The sequence below is a fragment of the Abrus precatorius genome, unplaced genomic scaffold, assembly GCF_003935025.1.
Source record: "Abrus precatorius isolate BTA unplaced genomic scaffold, Abrus_2018 Scaffold7, whole genome shotgun sequence".
Taxonomy (NCBI): domain Eukaryota; kingdom Viridiplantae; phylum Streptophyta; class Magnoliopsida; order Fabales; family Fabaceae; genus Abrus; species Abrus precatorius.
Window position 1 is genome coordinate 13,416,624 of NW_020874417.1, and position 14,267 is coordinate 13,430,890.

The following is a 14,267-nucleotide window of genomic DNA, read 5'->3' on the forward strand; positions in this document are numbered from 1 at the left end:
TTAAGATTATAGATTTAGGTGAGTTTTGAAAGGTTTATAAAACTACTTATTATCATCTAAAAACTTCTAAATAAGGATTATTATCAAATAAGTCTTTTCCTTCCCTCCCTTTCTCTCTAAAAACTAACTCTCAAACAAAGTTTTAGGAGAGGGAAGGATAAAGGTTTGGAGGGTAGGAAAAAAGAAGAGAAGGAGAAGGAATGAGGGCTAATAAAAAACTTTCCAAAATCAGAGAATTTAAAAACATGAGTTTATGAGAGTTTACAAAATCTCGTCCTTTCATCTAAAATCTCTCAAACAAATATTATGATTAAATAAGTCTCCTCTTCTTCCTTTTCCTTGTCCTTTCATCTAAAAACTCTCAAACAAATATTATGATTAAATAAGTCTCCTCTCCTCTCTTTCCCCTTAAAACTAACTCCCAAATAAAACCTAAAAGACCATGAAAAATAAATGGATCATACCAAAGTCAATGAAGGAGAGGGTAGGTGGTAGCTTGAAAACAAAATATAGAATGTTAAAGAAGATAGAGAAAAAAAAATGACTAAAATTTTTTTTGACTAATAAGAGTAAAAAAACTCTCTAAAATTGTTCCCTGCTTAACCACCAAAAATTGAAAGATTTAAGAAATTTTAGGAGGGTATTAAAAAAAGGAACTGATAAAATTAATGTATATATTTTTGTTGAAAATCATAACAAGCGTACATTGGTGGGAGAACATGGATATCGTTTTTTTTTAATAAACTATCTATTTTTAATTTCTTAAAATTTGCTGAAGTTATAAGTTTTGGAGGCGTAGCAGATGGCTACTTGGTGCAGCTAATAACCAAACGAAAACCAAAGAAACCACGAGTGATTGGACATTTACATCAAGCAATCCAACGATTTTTTCACACTAGTCCCAATCTTGCACTTGTCACAATTGTACTGATCAATTTCGTATCTTCGTAGAGAACATGTTATTCTGAACTTTCCAGCAAAGAGTTTTTTGTATTTTTTTTTTACTAGTAAGAGTAACCTTGGATCTGTGGTGAAAAATCTTTATTTCTATTTGACGAGTTGGTCAAAATGAATCTGGATTCTTGCTGCAAGTTACATCTCTAATACAAAAAAAAATCCTACACTAGCAATAAAAGAGAATAACCAACATACAATTTGTGCATCACTCATACAATCGAAGGCTGAAAAACTTAACCTTCTCTGCCAAAATTTAATTTCCACCAAACCAACATCTTACAAGAGAATAACCACTCCCCCCACAGGAATTACAGAAAATAACACTAAAGAATCACAGAATAATCAGTCCCCAAAAGAATTGAAGAAAATAACATTATAAATCATAAGAATCTCCCTATTATGTTATAGATTATAATGAGAAGATAAGCACAAAGTTATCAGCCTCTACTTCCACTTTTTTGTTTTTGGTCAACAGCCTATACTTCCACTTTAACATACAGAGCAATCCATATCTAAGGCATAAAACATGAGCTGCCAACTAAAACCTACCATATCATGATAGATATATAGGGTGAAATATGGATTTCTGTTACTTTTTGTGGAAGTGGAAGTTGTATTTAAAATCATTCTTTCCACATATCTGCAAACTCATCAGGCTCTAGAGGATTAGACATCTCATGCATTTTCCTCTTGGTCTTTGCTTTGACCTTCTTTGCAAACTTTCCAGCCTTCTTCCTTTTCTCCAATGCTCGAATCTATACAAACCAACATTAAGAAGCCATGAACATAACCAATGATAATGTTGTTTCAGTAGAAAACTAGAGAAACTATAAGTATAGATGGGGAATATGCTGGCCAGTACCTGATTTGGTGACACATAGAACGGATTCTCGTATAAAGTTGGGCCTCCAAAACTGCCACCGAATATTTTAATTGGGTTCAAGCAAAATCGTGGACCAACCTAAACAAGTATTGCACACACAGGTTAAAGGAATATTGGAATTCTACACATCAAAATATAAATCAATAATCAATTTTCAAACCTCAATCAATGTCATTTTATCAAGGCCTCCTCTCGGTAATTTGTCTGACTCATTATGAGGCACAGAGATCTGCACAAGAATAAAGATGTGGGTAACATGCTTAGTAGGCATCAACAATAAGAAGCAGAAAAGGAGAAAATGCTATAGCATGGCAAAGTATTATTCAATTTTGATCTATAGCTAGTTTTAGGAATTTTGCACTATCTGTGAACCACATGGAGCCATGTTTTCAATACAGAAAATCAGTTGCAAGCTTTCCTTGCAAACTTGGGAAGCAATAGTGTGGTGGGACCTCTTAGTTCATTGATAGTAAAAAATGCTTTTTATAATATATCAAATTTAAACTCTTATCATATGGCCCATTATTCTCCATCCTCAAAGTTGTTGAGTTTTAAAATATTCTAATTTCATCCTGAAGTGTATTTGTTAAGGAACCCATAGATAATCCTTCAAATTGGAATGTTAAGAATAGAAGCTCTGAATCACTCCTCAGTAACGTTCACAAGAAAGAAAAAGGTTTATATTTTTCATCGCAAACTTCACTTCTATTTTTAATCCCTAACAAAAACAATCAACATAATTATAATCAAAATGTACACATTTTGTTTGATTAGAAGGTGGAAAAAAGATCCAGAACAACAAATCTCCAGATTTTATCCTATCATATGCCAATCTTTTACATCTTGTGCAAATACAAACACAAACCTGATAATTCCGGAACCATATATGGTCATCAACTATTGAGAAAACAAAAACGTGATCATGAAAAGGCTTTGACTTTCTATGGTCCTTTGATGTTTCAAATATCTGAGTAAAAGAAAGAGAAAGTATGTCAGAAATAATCAAAATTGTCAGAACTTTTACTATTTAATCAACCAGAAACCACACACATCACACAGAAAAAATCCACAGCCCACACTCAAATACAGTACTCAGGAAAAAGCATCAGAAATAGAGAAAATTATGGATATGAATATATTGCATGGAACAGATCTTCAAATCCTACTCAATTAAATTATGCCAAAAGATGAACATAACATTAATAGAATTTCTCTGGTCAGTAGCAACAAATTAAGAAAATACTCCTAGGCAAATATATAACAACACAGCCATAGTATAAGATCACAAATACATCAGGAAAGTGCATATGAAACAATCTTTGATTAGCTAGCAATTTATGCTGTACAACACTACGAAGCAACAAATATTGACAAAATTATTGAACTAACATTGTACATGAAATAGTACATACAAGAGTAATCAACAATTAGGGATTTCCTAATCTTCTTTCAGATGAAACTGGATAGACAATTAAGAAATACTGCTTGCAAGGAAAGAAACCAACCAAATACCTGTAACAGCATCTCCTTTAACAGTTTCCAATGTGCATCTTTCTCAAAATTTGCTGAAAATGTCATAATAGGACGGGAACCCTTTAAGTGGTTTCCAGTTAGCTTCAATTCCTCCATTGTGTGCACTGGAAAGCATTGAAGTAAAATGAGAATTCAGTAAAATGATATCAGGAAAAGTTGAAGAGAGAGAAACATGAACATCATAATTCTACAAAGAGAATGAATAATAACTATACGAAGCCCAGAACAGTACATCATCATAGTAGGAATTTTAATATTGTAGGAATCATATGATGAGAATCATGAGAATATTACCAGCACTAACTAAAAATTTTACAGATGGGCCACTAGGGCATTTTGCCATCCAGAGATACAGATCTTTTTGCTTCCTGCACTGAAATTCATACATAAAAAAGGGAGAAGACACTAGTCAGAATGTAACAAATTGACCAGAATCAAAGTCATAACTATGAATTGGACTGTAAAATATTACCCCAATTGTCAGAGTTCAAATTAAATCAAATGCTTAAATACATGGAAAAGCCAACGTAGAAATTCATTTGAAATGGATAAAATATGAATCCATAAATAAAAAATCATATGTAGTTGAAAGTAGCCAACAATAGCTTATCACATCTACACAACAACAACACTGACATTTGTGACCAATAAAAGAATCCTTACACCAAAAACAGGCAGAAAAATTTCTCTCAATAACATAAAAATATCGTATATACTAATCTAGCAAACAGCAGCATAACAAATTGATCCTAATTTAACCAAAGACAGCACTGAAAGACCCTACGGCACAGAAGAAAATGAATACCTCAAAAAATAAACAAGAGGAACAATTTTTGAGCTCGACAAGCTCGTTGAGGGTGGCAGCTTTAGTTTCCTTCGATTCAACCTTGTTATCTTTCTTACAATGAGGCAAAAGCGACACCACATTCAACATCAAATGGCGGTACCTATCGATTTTACCAAAAATACACTCCATTCCATCAACACCATAAGACAAGACAAAAGTTTCTTTGTTTTCAATTTTATTCAGCAAGACAGTACTTCAATTATAATTATTTTTTAAATTTCTAACAGAATAAAGTAACAGAAACTCCAAACAATTACACAAAATCTGTAACTACTAACTTCAATACCTGTAATTAATGCGCCTAGAGCAAGTGACCAATACCTTCTCTTTGTTCCTAAATATAGGTGAGTCACCATTATCCTCATTCTCATTACTGATTTGATTCTTATCCTTCCATCCCAAAAGGGTTCTAACTGGTCTCTCTGGAGCAGAGTCTTCCTTCTTGGGCTCAGTAGTCTCACTGTGCTTTCTCTTCTTCCCCATGTTTTATCTTTTTGGTGAAAAATCTACATTGCCCAACATTCAAAATCACAAAAGAACATAAAAAGAGAATAAAAATTTGGCACTGACCCACTTGGCCTCTTTACTTCACAGAACAACTTCATTGCCACACACACTCACACACACACAGAGAGAGAGAGAGAGAGAGAGAGAGAGAGCAAAGCAAAACACACCAATTCAGAAAGCACGAGCAAACACAAACAGAGAGATTGAACAGAGAAAGCTGAAAGGTGGAAGCAGAGAAGAACAACCACCAAAGAAACTATTCCATACCTATTAACAGAGAAGAACTCTTGCGTAACTATGGGTGGAGGGTTTTGGGTTTTGGGACTAGGGTTTTTACTTTAAGACTAATACATAGCAAAAACTGTCTAAGACATATATTTAGTATTTTATTTTTAAATTGTTAGGAAATAGGGAATAAAAATTAAAGTATTATAGAAAATTATTTTGTAAACATAAATAATGTTATTTTAATTATTAACTTAATAAAAATATTATATTGTACTCAAAATATTTATCTATCGCATTAGAACAATATATTTATTTATGGGAAGAAACCAAATTGCTAGAATGTGATATGGTTTTCTTTTTCTTCTTTTTCTTCTTTTTTTTTTTACTTTTTATTTATTTTTGAAATTATTAATTAACTAATCAAATAATTTTTTTAATGTTTATAAAATTATATTTAAATTTATTTATTAAATTAATATTTTTTGTTTTTTACTTTTTTAAAAATATTTTATATCATTAAATTAATTTGTAGTTAAATTTATTTTTGTTGATTCTTAATTAAGATAATAAATAATTGACAAGCCATATTAATTTTTTAAAACATTTTAAACAAATGTATAAAAATAATTAATAAATTTATTATTTTAATTTGATAATCCACATAACACAACTTTATTATATTTAATTAATTATTTAATAAAATTATTTTATTTATAATATTAAACAATATAAATTCTATTAGGTTATTAAGTAATATAGAATTATATAATTACTTTCAAAAGTAATTATATATTTTTTAATATTTTTTATTCAACAACTAAACTTAAAATTAAAAATATATATTACATTATTATTAATTTTTATTTATAATATTTTTAGATAATAAATATAACAATAAAAATTTAATATATTTATTTTTAGGTATTAACATATTCACATATATTTATATTAAAATTATATTTTTAAATTCCATATATTAGTTAAATAAATATATTTTTTATTTTATTTTCATTTTAGTTGCTCTATTTTTTATTTTTAATTAAATTATTATTATTATTATTATTATTATTATTATTAGTCTGATAAATTATTTTTTAAAATATTATTATTTCCTTTAATAATTATAGTAAAAATTTTATTAACAATTTTAAATTATGATTATAAATGAATGATGTAGTATATATTTAGTTAAATAAATATAAATGAATAAAACATAAAAAAATAAAATATATTTTATTTAAATTTTATAATTTATATTATAAAAATATTTTAAATTTAATAAATTATTGTTATAATTATTTATTTTTAAATTTTATAGTGACGAATAATTTTATGAAATAATTAAATTTGAAAAATAAAAAAAATATTATTTTAAAAAATATTATATATATAAAAATATTATAATTATATTTAATATTGTTTAATATAATAAAAAATTATTATTACATATACATATTTTATATTTAAATTATATATTTTTTTAAAAAAATAAAATAATTTAATAAAAAATAAAACAAATTCGTGCAATGTACGAATATATTTATTAAAAAAAAACTGATATATTAACATATTTAAATTAAATTTATATTAATAAATTATAACTTTAAACTTTTTATAAGATAAATATGTTTACTAAATCTTTAAACTTTAATACTCGTCAAAAAGACAAATTTTCCGTCCCATGGGTTCAGGCCTGAATAAGTGACCGGATAGCCCAGCCCGGACTCAAGCCCGAAACCTACACACCGGAGTTTCTGTTGGTTGTTTTCTGTCTCTTTCAACTGCTAAGGTCTTTAAACTGCCACTGACACTGACACCGACACCGACACCGCAAGCACCTTCACCTCGCTTAGTCTAACAGCAGAATCCAAGTAACACCACACATACACCCCTTTTCTAATTCTTATTGAAACTTTGTATTTTGGCTTCATCAATTTCTTTTTACTCTAAAATCTTTATCTTTCTTTCAATTTCAATATGTAGTTGTCAATCATGTTTTATAATTGAATTTAGATTGTAAAATGATGTAATAGAGAATTTGTTAATTTTTTATTTTATCATTTTGTGTTTGAGATCTGTGAAACTTGAATGTTGAAAAGTGAGGTTACCTATTGGGAAAAATGTTACAGATAAATTTGCATTACAACTATATATTTATTTATGGGAAGGAAAATGAATTGCACGAAATCATATATACAATTTTCATAATATACAATCATATCATGACCATAACGATAATGTAACATGATTAAAGTATTTATTTTAATCAGTTAACGTATCTGTGTGTTTGTATTTTTTATTAAATTATTTTATTTTAAAATAAAAAAATTATAATTTAAATATAAAAATAATAAAATTTTATTATATATTAAATATAATTATATTAAAAAGATAGTAAAATATTTTTATATACAATTTTTTTATATTTTATATATTTTTATTCTTCTTAATTATAAAGATTGTTATAAATAATGCAACATACAAATGACAGTAATTATATATATTTTTATAAATATAATCTAACATAATTTAATGATTATTTTTAACGTTTATCTATTGTCACACTAAATAGTTTTATTTTAATAAAAATTATTTTCTTTTAAAAAAAGTACTTAGAATTATTTGCTATTAAAATTATTCATAAAATAAATATTTTAATATAATATTTGTTCATAAAATTAGTTTTATTTTAATTATTTACTTTTTTAAATACATGATAATAAATTTTATTTCATTTCACATTCTTAATACAATACGATTGATATTCTATTTTTTATTTGTAAGTTATAGCAGAAAAATTTATTAAAATTTAAAGTATTTAAAAATTTTACTAGATACATAAAATCTTGATAAATAATTTTATTAATTGTTTTGTCAATTTTATCTAATAAATATGTGATTTTATAAACTTGAGAATTTTAAAAATATAATAAACGCTTTCAATATAAATACATAAAAAATTATATGTTAATGTTTACAAATAAAAAGTATATTAATTTTTTATTATTATAAAAATTAGTTTACAAAAATATTATAAATAAAAACTAATAATAATATAACTTGTATTCTTTAAGTTTTAAATTTGGTAGTTGATTAATAGATAAAAATATTTTAAAAAATAAAGAATTGATTTTTTTTTTAAAATTAACCAAATCATTATATATTGCATGATAACTCAATAGAATATTAATTGTTTACATTTAATTAAATTTTTGACACAATCCAATAAAATTATTATTCTAAAATGAATTATATTTTAAATTTATTTTACTTTATTTTGATATAATATTTGAAATTGTGAAGTTAAGTCAAAATAATTTTAAAAAAATTTATTGTTTAAAATAATTTTATTATATATAATTATTTACAAAATATAAAATCCATTATTTAATTATATGTATATTTATTCTAAAATAAAATAATAATGTGTAAGAGCTATTAAACTAGTTAACTTTAATTCTAAAAGTCAAATCTACTTTTTATAGAAGCACAAAATGTAAATTAAATGTAGAAACTACACTTAGTAATGTTTAACTAAACGTAAATTAAATTAAAAAAGTCACAATTAATAATATTATGGTATACGTGAATTTGAACATAAAATCAAAGCACTGCTAACCCAATTTTTATTTCAAGAAAAAAAATTACTATTGCACTAATTTTCAAATAGAATCTCATAGAAGGTGCAGCATAATGACGAAGATTCCATTATAGAACTTTCAATATAATCTTGCACAACAAAAAGTCTTGGGCAAGCAGAAAGAGAAAATCCATTTAGAATATGAAATTTTTTTATATACTAGAAATTTCAAATGTTTTAGACAAGGGTAAAATATTTTTATTTTTAAAAAACTACAATAAACTTTTAAAGTGATTTTTTTTAAAAAAAATGTACATATAATAACATTGAACTTAACAAGTTAAAGTCATAATATGGTTAAATTAAACCAGTAGCAAATACACTTTATTTTATTTTATTTTTTTGTTTTGGGTTTTACTGAGTACCTCCCACCCAACAAGAGAGTATTAAGCCGAAAAGAAGGGACAATTCCCAAATAGAAAAACACTTAAAAAAAACTCTTCTAAACACATTTAGAAGCGTATTCATATTATTTTAACATATAAGTTACTGATTTAACCATTTAACACTAAAAATATTTTTAAGAATATAAATATATAACTCAAAATTATTTGTTACTGATTTTAATAAATTAATTATATGTTTCTCAAATGCTAAGGAAGTACTATCTCAGGAGTTGCACAATTTTTGCTCAAGGGGCATTATAAAGTGGAGAAAATAAACATTATAATGTGTTTGACTCACTCAACCAAGCACAGTACAAGCTTCTCCATCTTATTTAAGCATCTCATATTAAAATCTAAAGTAGAAGAGCCACAAATTAAATCTCCAAAGTCACAAATGATTGCATAAGTGGCCATGGACCAATGTTTGGCAACATTTTATTTTTGAATCTTTATTTTTCTCTCTTCTATAGGCAACACAACATAATAGTGATCAAATACAGCTTGTGCAGGTAGACCAGCATTAAAGATTTTGAGGTTGGTTTTTGCATTAAGATACTCATTGCTTTCCCAGTGGCCTTGCTCTTGAAACCATGTCCTCAGATTTCTGTTCACATTACAAAAAATTTGAAATACATAAAATTTAGGCGAAGGAAAGGAAACATAATGCATAAAGTGCTTCCCAAGAAGAAGAAAAATGAAAGGACTCAAACTGAGGAATTTCTGGATATGATAGATGCATGGCAATAACATGGGTATGGAGTTCACAGAAATATATTTGTTTAGAACATCACTGGTTTCAGTGGCTCACTAGGGACCAGTTTCATGTAATAAGAATTAGGATCATCCTAAAGATTTGGGTGGAAGAAAAAGTACAAAGACAAACATTTTAAAAGAAAAGAAAAATCAATATTTAGTTGATTAGTTACTTTCAAAATCTTCTGAGGATTATTACAACAGCAGGGGGAATATGATGATGATTTTCCCATATCAAATGACTGACAATGATATATTCTTAGTTAACATAGCTTCAGCATTGCAGCAATTTTCTGCTTCAGCTACCTACTGCCGTTGAGTATTAGCATGTTTTTCTCTTCTTTTTCACCTTTTCATTCCTTCTATGGATTATTGCCCTCTCCAACATAATCTAACAGAATAAAAAGGAATAAGAAGCAATTGACCTGTTCTGAATGAGGCAAATATTTTCCATCAAAAGTCACCACCACGCGATTCTTCCCATCTACTCCTTTAACTTTGTCAACGGAGCAGTAGAAATCTATCGCTGACATGCTACATATTAAATGAACAAATGAACAATGAGAAAGAAAATCTCGAAACCACACAACAATATTTATGCGTTTATCCATGCCATTTGTTATGCATGGTATGTTTCATCACCAGTAACATCAATCTCAAATCTTGGGAGCGTATAAGTATTAACAAAATCAATTTAATCAGAAACATAATATGTCGGATGTACATAAAATGGCCTATTTTTTTACAGAGAAAGTCTAAGCTCATTTAAGAGGGGGGCAAAGGGAGTCAGCTGTTGCAGCAAGTTTTTGGGATAGTCCAAAGAGAAAACCCATAGCTTCTTCATTTTCATTTTCTTTTCATTTTAGAACCTTTTAGGAAAAGGAAGGGAAAGGACAGAAAAGAGCCTTCTGATTCTGAAGATAACCAGCCCACTTCCTAATACATCATTTTTTTTCCTTTTCAGATTGATGCCTCAAAACTCTCCTTAACTCTATTGGAGATGATTATATGACTCAAATCTTGATTTACTTTTGAGCTTCAAATCTATTGTTTTTGGTACAAGATGAGTTATTTGACTTTGTATATTATAGAAAAAAGCATTAGATCCTCAAATTAATCTCCATCAATCACACTGATTTCTGAATCCCATTAGAGATGATACATCATCATGACACCATCCACTAACCATCCTAACATTCAAACTTTATTAATGATTTTGCATTTTCTGAACTCAGTATGACTACAACTTACCTATCACCTTGCCTACAGTTTACAGTGAAACTGACACTTCTCAGTTTTTACATATCTGACTTCATCTTCTTCAAATTTTAACAAATCATAAAAGATTATGAATTTTCCTTGCAGTTTTACCTCTATAATTTGAGACAGAAACGGGATATGCCGAAAGTAAGGTGTTAAGGATTTTGCAAGACTTTGACAAATCTTTGAGACTCATTCAACAATCAATCACAGAACACAGTAAACATAAATCAATCAAGGGTTTAATCACCAAGATTGGTAAACTAAGGCTGGAACTTTCAGACAATTAGGATGTCTTTGAGTGTCTCGTTTGATATCCTCCTAAAACTCTATTAATCAATACCCTTTAACCTCAAATCTTTTTATAATATGTTATTTCCCTTGATCTAGGTCTTTGACTATTACTACATAAGAGATTACAATGTCATCCATTTATTGAGACTTAAGTCCTAGATTTTTCTCTGTTATTTCTTGTTCAGAGTTCAGACAGATGCTTTATTTTATTGTTGTTGGAGAAGAACCAAGCAGCAAAGGCAAGGCTTTTGAAAATTAAGAATATGTATAGATCTTAAGAATATAATCCCATCCAAACTGTAGACATCCTCACTCCCTTGTGAATAATATTTTTAAGTATTAAATCTTCAATTGTTGAATTTGTGATTGCAAATCGTAAAAGCACAGTCATAGGAATATATATTCATTGCATACTATCAATTGAAGATTCTCTCTAAGGACTTCTGCAACTTGCCCCAAGTTGCATAATATAGAAATCTTGTTTCTATCAGTCAGCATCAACACACATTAGTTTAAATTTAATGGAGATAGAGAAAATAATTTTGGAACCAAGTAAAAAAAAACAAAAATGTGGAGCATTTCCTTAAACCAATACATATCTTTATCAAGCAAAAACAATACAACCAATAGGCAACAATAGCATTATCAACCTGACACAAGTGACATAAAGAAACATATCAGACAATTTATAATTGATGTAACCAAAACTTACATCCCATCACCAAACTCCTCATTGATTATATCCTTGATGCTCTCCCCAAAATGCATCACAGCTTCATTCAACCTACGGAACAGAAGATGAGCATACATAGCCAACAAAATAAATCATACTACTTTTAAAACATTTTCCTAATTGTAATACCCCATGGAGTATAAAAGGTTTTTGATTTAAGTTTTACCAGCAGTATCTGTTAGATAATAAAAGTCTCACATATGTGAGTTAAGAACAAATTAAAGGGTTTATAAGCAAGAGAGCCATGAGCCTAAATTGCTAAGACCTTTTGGATAAACATGTCCCTTAAGCCTTAAAGCCACTCTCTCTCCCCGTTTTGAATTGAGACCAGACTGAAGTTCTAAAAGTATCATTCATTCATTCATAAATTGAATGATGATTATACTCCATGCATAGCCATTTGACCTCAGACAACAGATGCATGTTTTGAACACAAATTGACATCTAAAAATGAAACCTTTAACACAAAAACAATAAGAAAGAGATGTGGGACCTGTAGACAGTGGGGTCTTGGATGAGATTAGGATCATAAGACCTGAGAGGGGGTCTCATCATCTCATGAAGAAGGTCTTCGGGCAGGTCGGGCAGGGCTGCCCGGAGTATAGGGGCAGTGTGAGGTTTGAGCTGTGCCTGTCTCCTAAGGAGCTGGGCAACATAGACGTTGGTGAGTCCAGTTTCCTCTGCTAACTGATTGTAGGACTTACCACACTTTTGCTTCACAGCTTGAAGTCTTGTCACTATGCTTCCTTTGTTCTCCTCCATCTCAACAAGTGAAGAGTCAAGATTCTGAGACCCCAATTGAAGTGTCACTCACGCATCTTCCACATATCAAATTGATTTGTTCTTTATCGTCTTCATGTTATAAGCTAAATGATATTTCCTCTTATTATTATTATTATTATTATTATTATTATTATTATTATTAGTTTAGTTTCACATGTGTTTTATTTTATAATATACATATATAGTAAAGTTATTTTAAAGAATAACCTTATTAAAAACTATTTTGATTTAATTCTACAACTATTTTATCAAAATATTTTTTAATAAAATTAAATAATTTTAAAATATAATTTATATTAAAATAATACTCTTGAATATGAAGTCTTATTAAATAAAAAAATTTATTTAATGTAAAATTATAATAAAAAATTTGTTTTAAATATTGCATGCATTGTTTGCTACCATTGTCTAGAGGTATGTAATTTTTTTTTTTGCAAATCACGATTTTAATTATTTATTGTAAAATTTTATTTTTTCTTTTCATATAACTCCATTTTTTTATAATTTTTTTTAAAAAATCATAAAATATGTCATATTAATCAAACAACTTACCAAAAATTTTATTTTCAAATTCTCTCGTATGATGACTTTTAACAACTATTATGCATATTTGTTTTTAAATTTTGAATGTTCTTATAAAAGACTTTAAATGCATGATAAGATTCATCTTTATATATTGGAAGTGATATCACGTGTACCTAGTATAGTCATTTATAATAACTAGTCCATATATTTGTTGTGGGTATTCTTTCTTACTTTGAGTCCTAATAGAGTCAAATAAATTTATATGAAAAAGTTTAAGTGGCCTCAAGGTAAAAATATTATTTTTGCTTTTAAAATAATTCTTAGTTTATTTTTCGTATTGGCATGCAACATATAATCTCACTCTTCAAGGATTTTAGGTAGTCCCTTCATAAGATTTTTCTTGCAAAAGTTGTGAAATATGTTTTAAATTTATGTAAACAATTGTTTTTTGAGTCAGATTCACTTTTCATCACTATTAGAAAACAAACACAATATATTTTGTTTATTTAACTCCTCTAAATCTATTTTATATAGATTAAGATGTTTTAAGATAGTAAAGACTACAAAGTTATCTCATTTTCTAATTATACATTTGTTTTATAAATAAAATATCATATCCTATATTTTAAATTGACTTATACTCAATAGATTATATTTTAATCCTTTGATATATAAAGCATTATTTAAAGGAGATAGAAGTTCTTTACCAACTTTACCTATTCTAACAAATCATTGTTAATTTTCACCAAATGTAACATATCATTCTTCATGTGATCTTAAGTCTAGGAACATATATTGTCTTCTTATCATATATGGTGAGCATTGATTGTCCAAGTACCATTTACTTAATCTTTTTCTTTAAGTCTGCAATTAAAATGATTTCTAATTCAGCTACCCATATCTTTTTGGGTCCTTTGATATTAGTTTTAAAGATTTTG

The 14,267-nt window shown here is 27.6% G+C and overlaps 2 protein-coding genes across 3 annotated transcripts; both read right to left on the reverse strand.

The window, feature by feature from the left end:
- Window positions 1-1,246: 1,246 nt before the first annotated feature.
- Window positions 1,247-4,951, reverse strand: LOC113872898 (ribosome biogenesis protein BRX1 homolog 1-like). 2 transcript variants are annotated; one of them, XM_027510776.1, is made up of 9 exons: window positions 4,895-4,951; window positions 4,507-4,726; window positions 4,179-4,320; window positions 3,668-3,746; window positions 3,353-3,477; window positions 2,706-2,807; window positions 2,001-2,069; window positions 1,820-1,918; window positions 1,247-1,712 (listed from the first exon to the last, which is right to left on the reverse strand). In XM_027510776.1, the coding sequence occupies exons 2-9, from the start codon at window positions 4,701-4,703 to the stop codon at window positions 1,581-1,583; spliced, it is 945 nt and encodes a 314-aa protein (XP_027366577.1). In that variant the 5' UTR covers window positions 4,704-4,726; window positions 4,895-4,951; the 3' UTR covers window positions 1,247-1,580. The 2 variants fall into 2 exon arrangements, with proteins under 2 accessions (XP_027366577.1, XP_027366578.1); XM_027510777.1 differs by lacking the exon at window positions 4,895-4,951 and having other exon boundaries at window positions 4,507-4,823.
- Window positions 4,952-9,230: 4,279 nt separating this feature from the next.
- On the reverse strand, window positions 9,231-12,862 carry LOC113872936 (cyanate hydratase). The gene is made up of 4 exons (XM_027510838.1): window positions 12,515-12,862; window positions 12,001-12,072; window positions 10,160-10,268; window positions 9,231-9,585 (listed from the first exon to the last, which is right to left on the reverse strand). The coding sequence occupies exons 1-4, from the start codon at window positions 12,781-12,783 to the stop codon at window positions 9,538-9,540; spliced, it is 498 nt and encodes a 165-aa protein (XP_027366639.1). The 5' UTR covers window positions 12,784-12,862; the 3' UTR covers window positions 9,231-9,537.
- Between the last annotated feature and the right edge of the window lie 1,405 nt (window positions 12,863-14,267).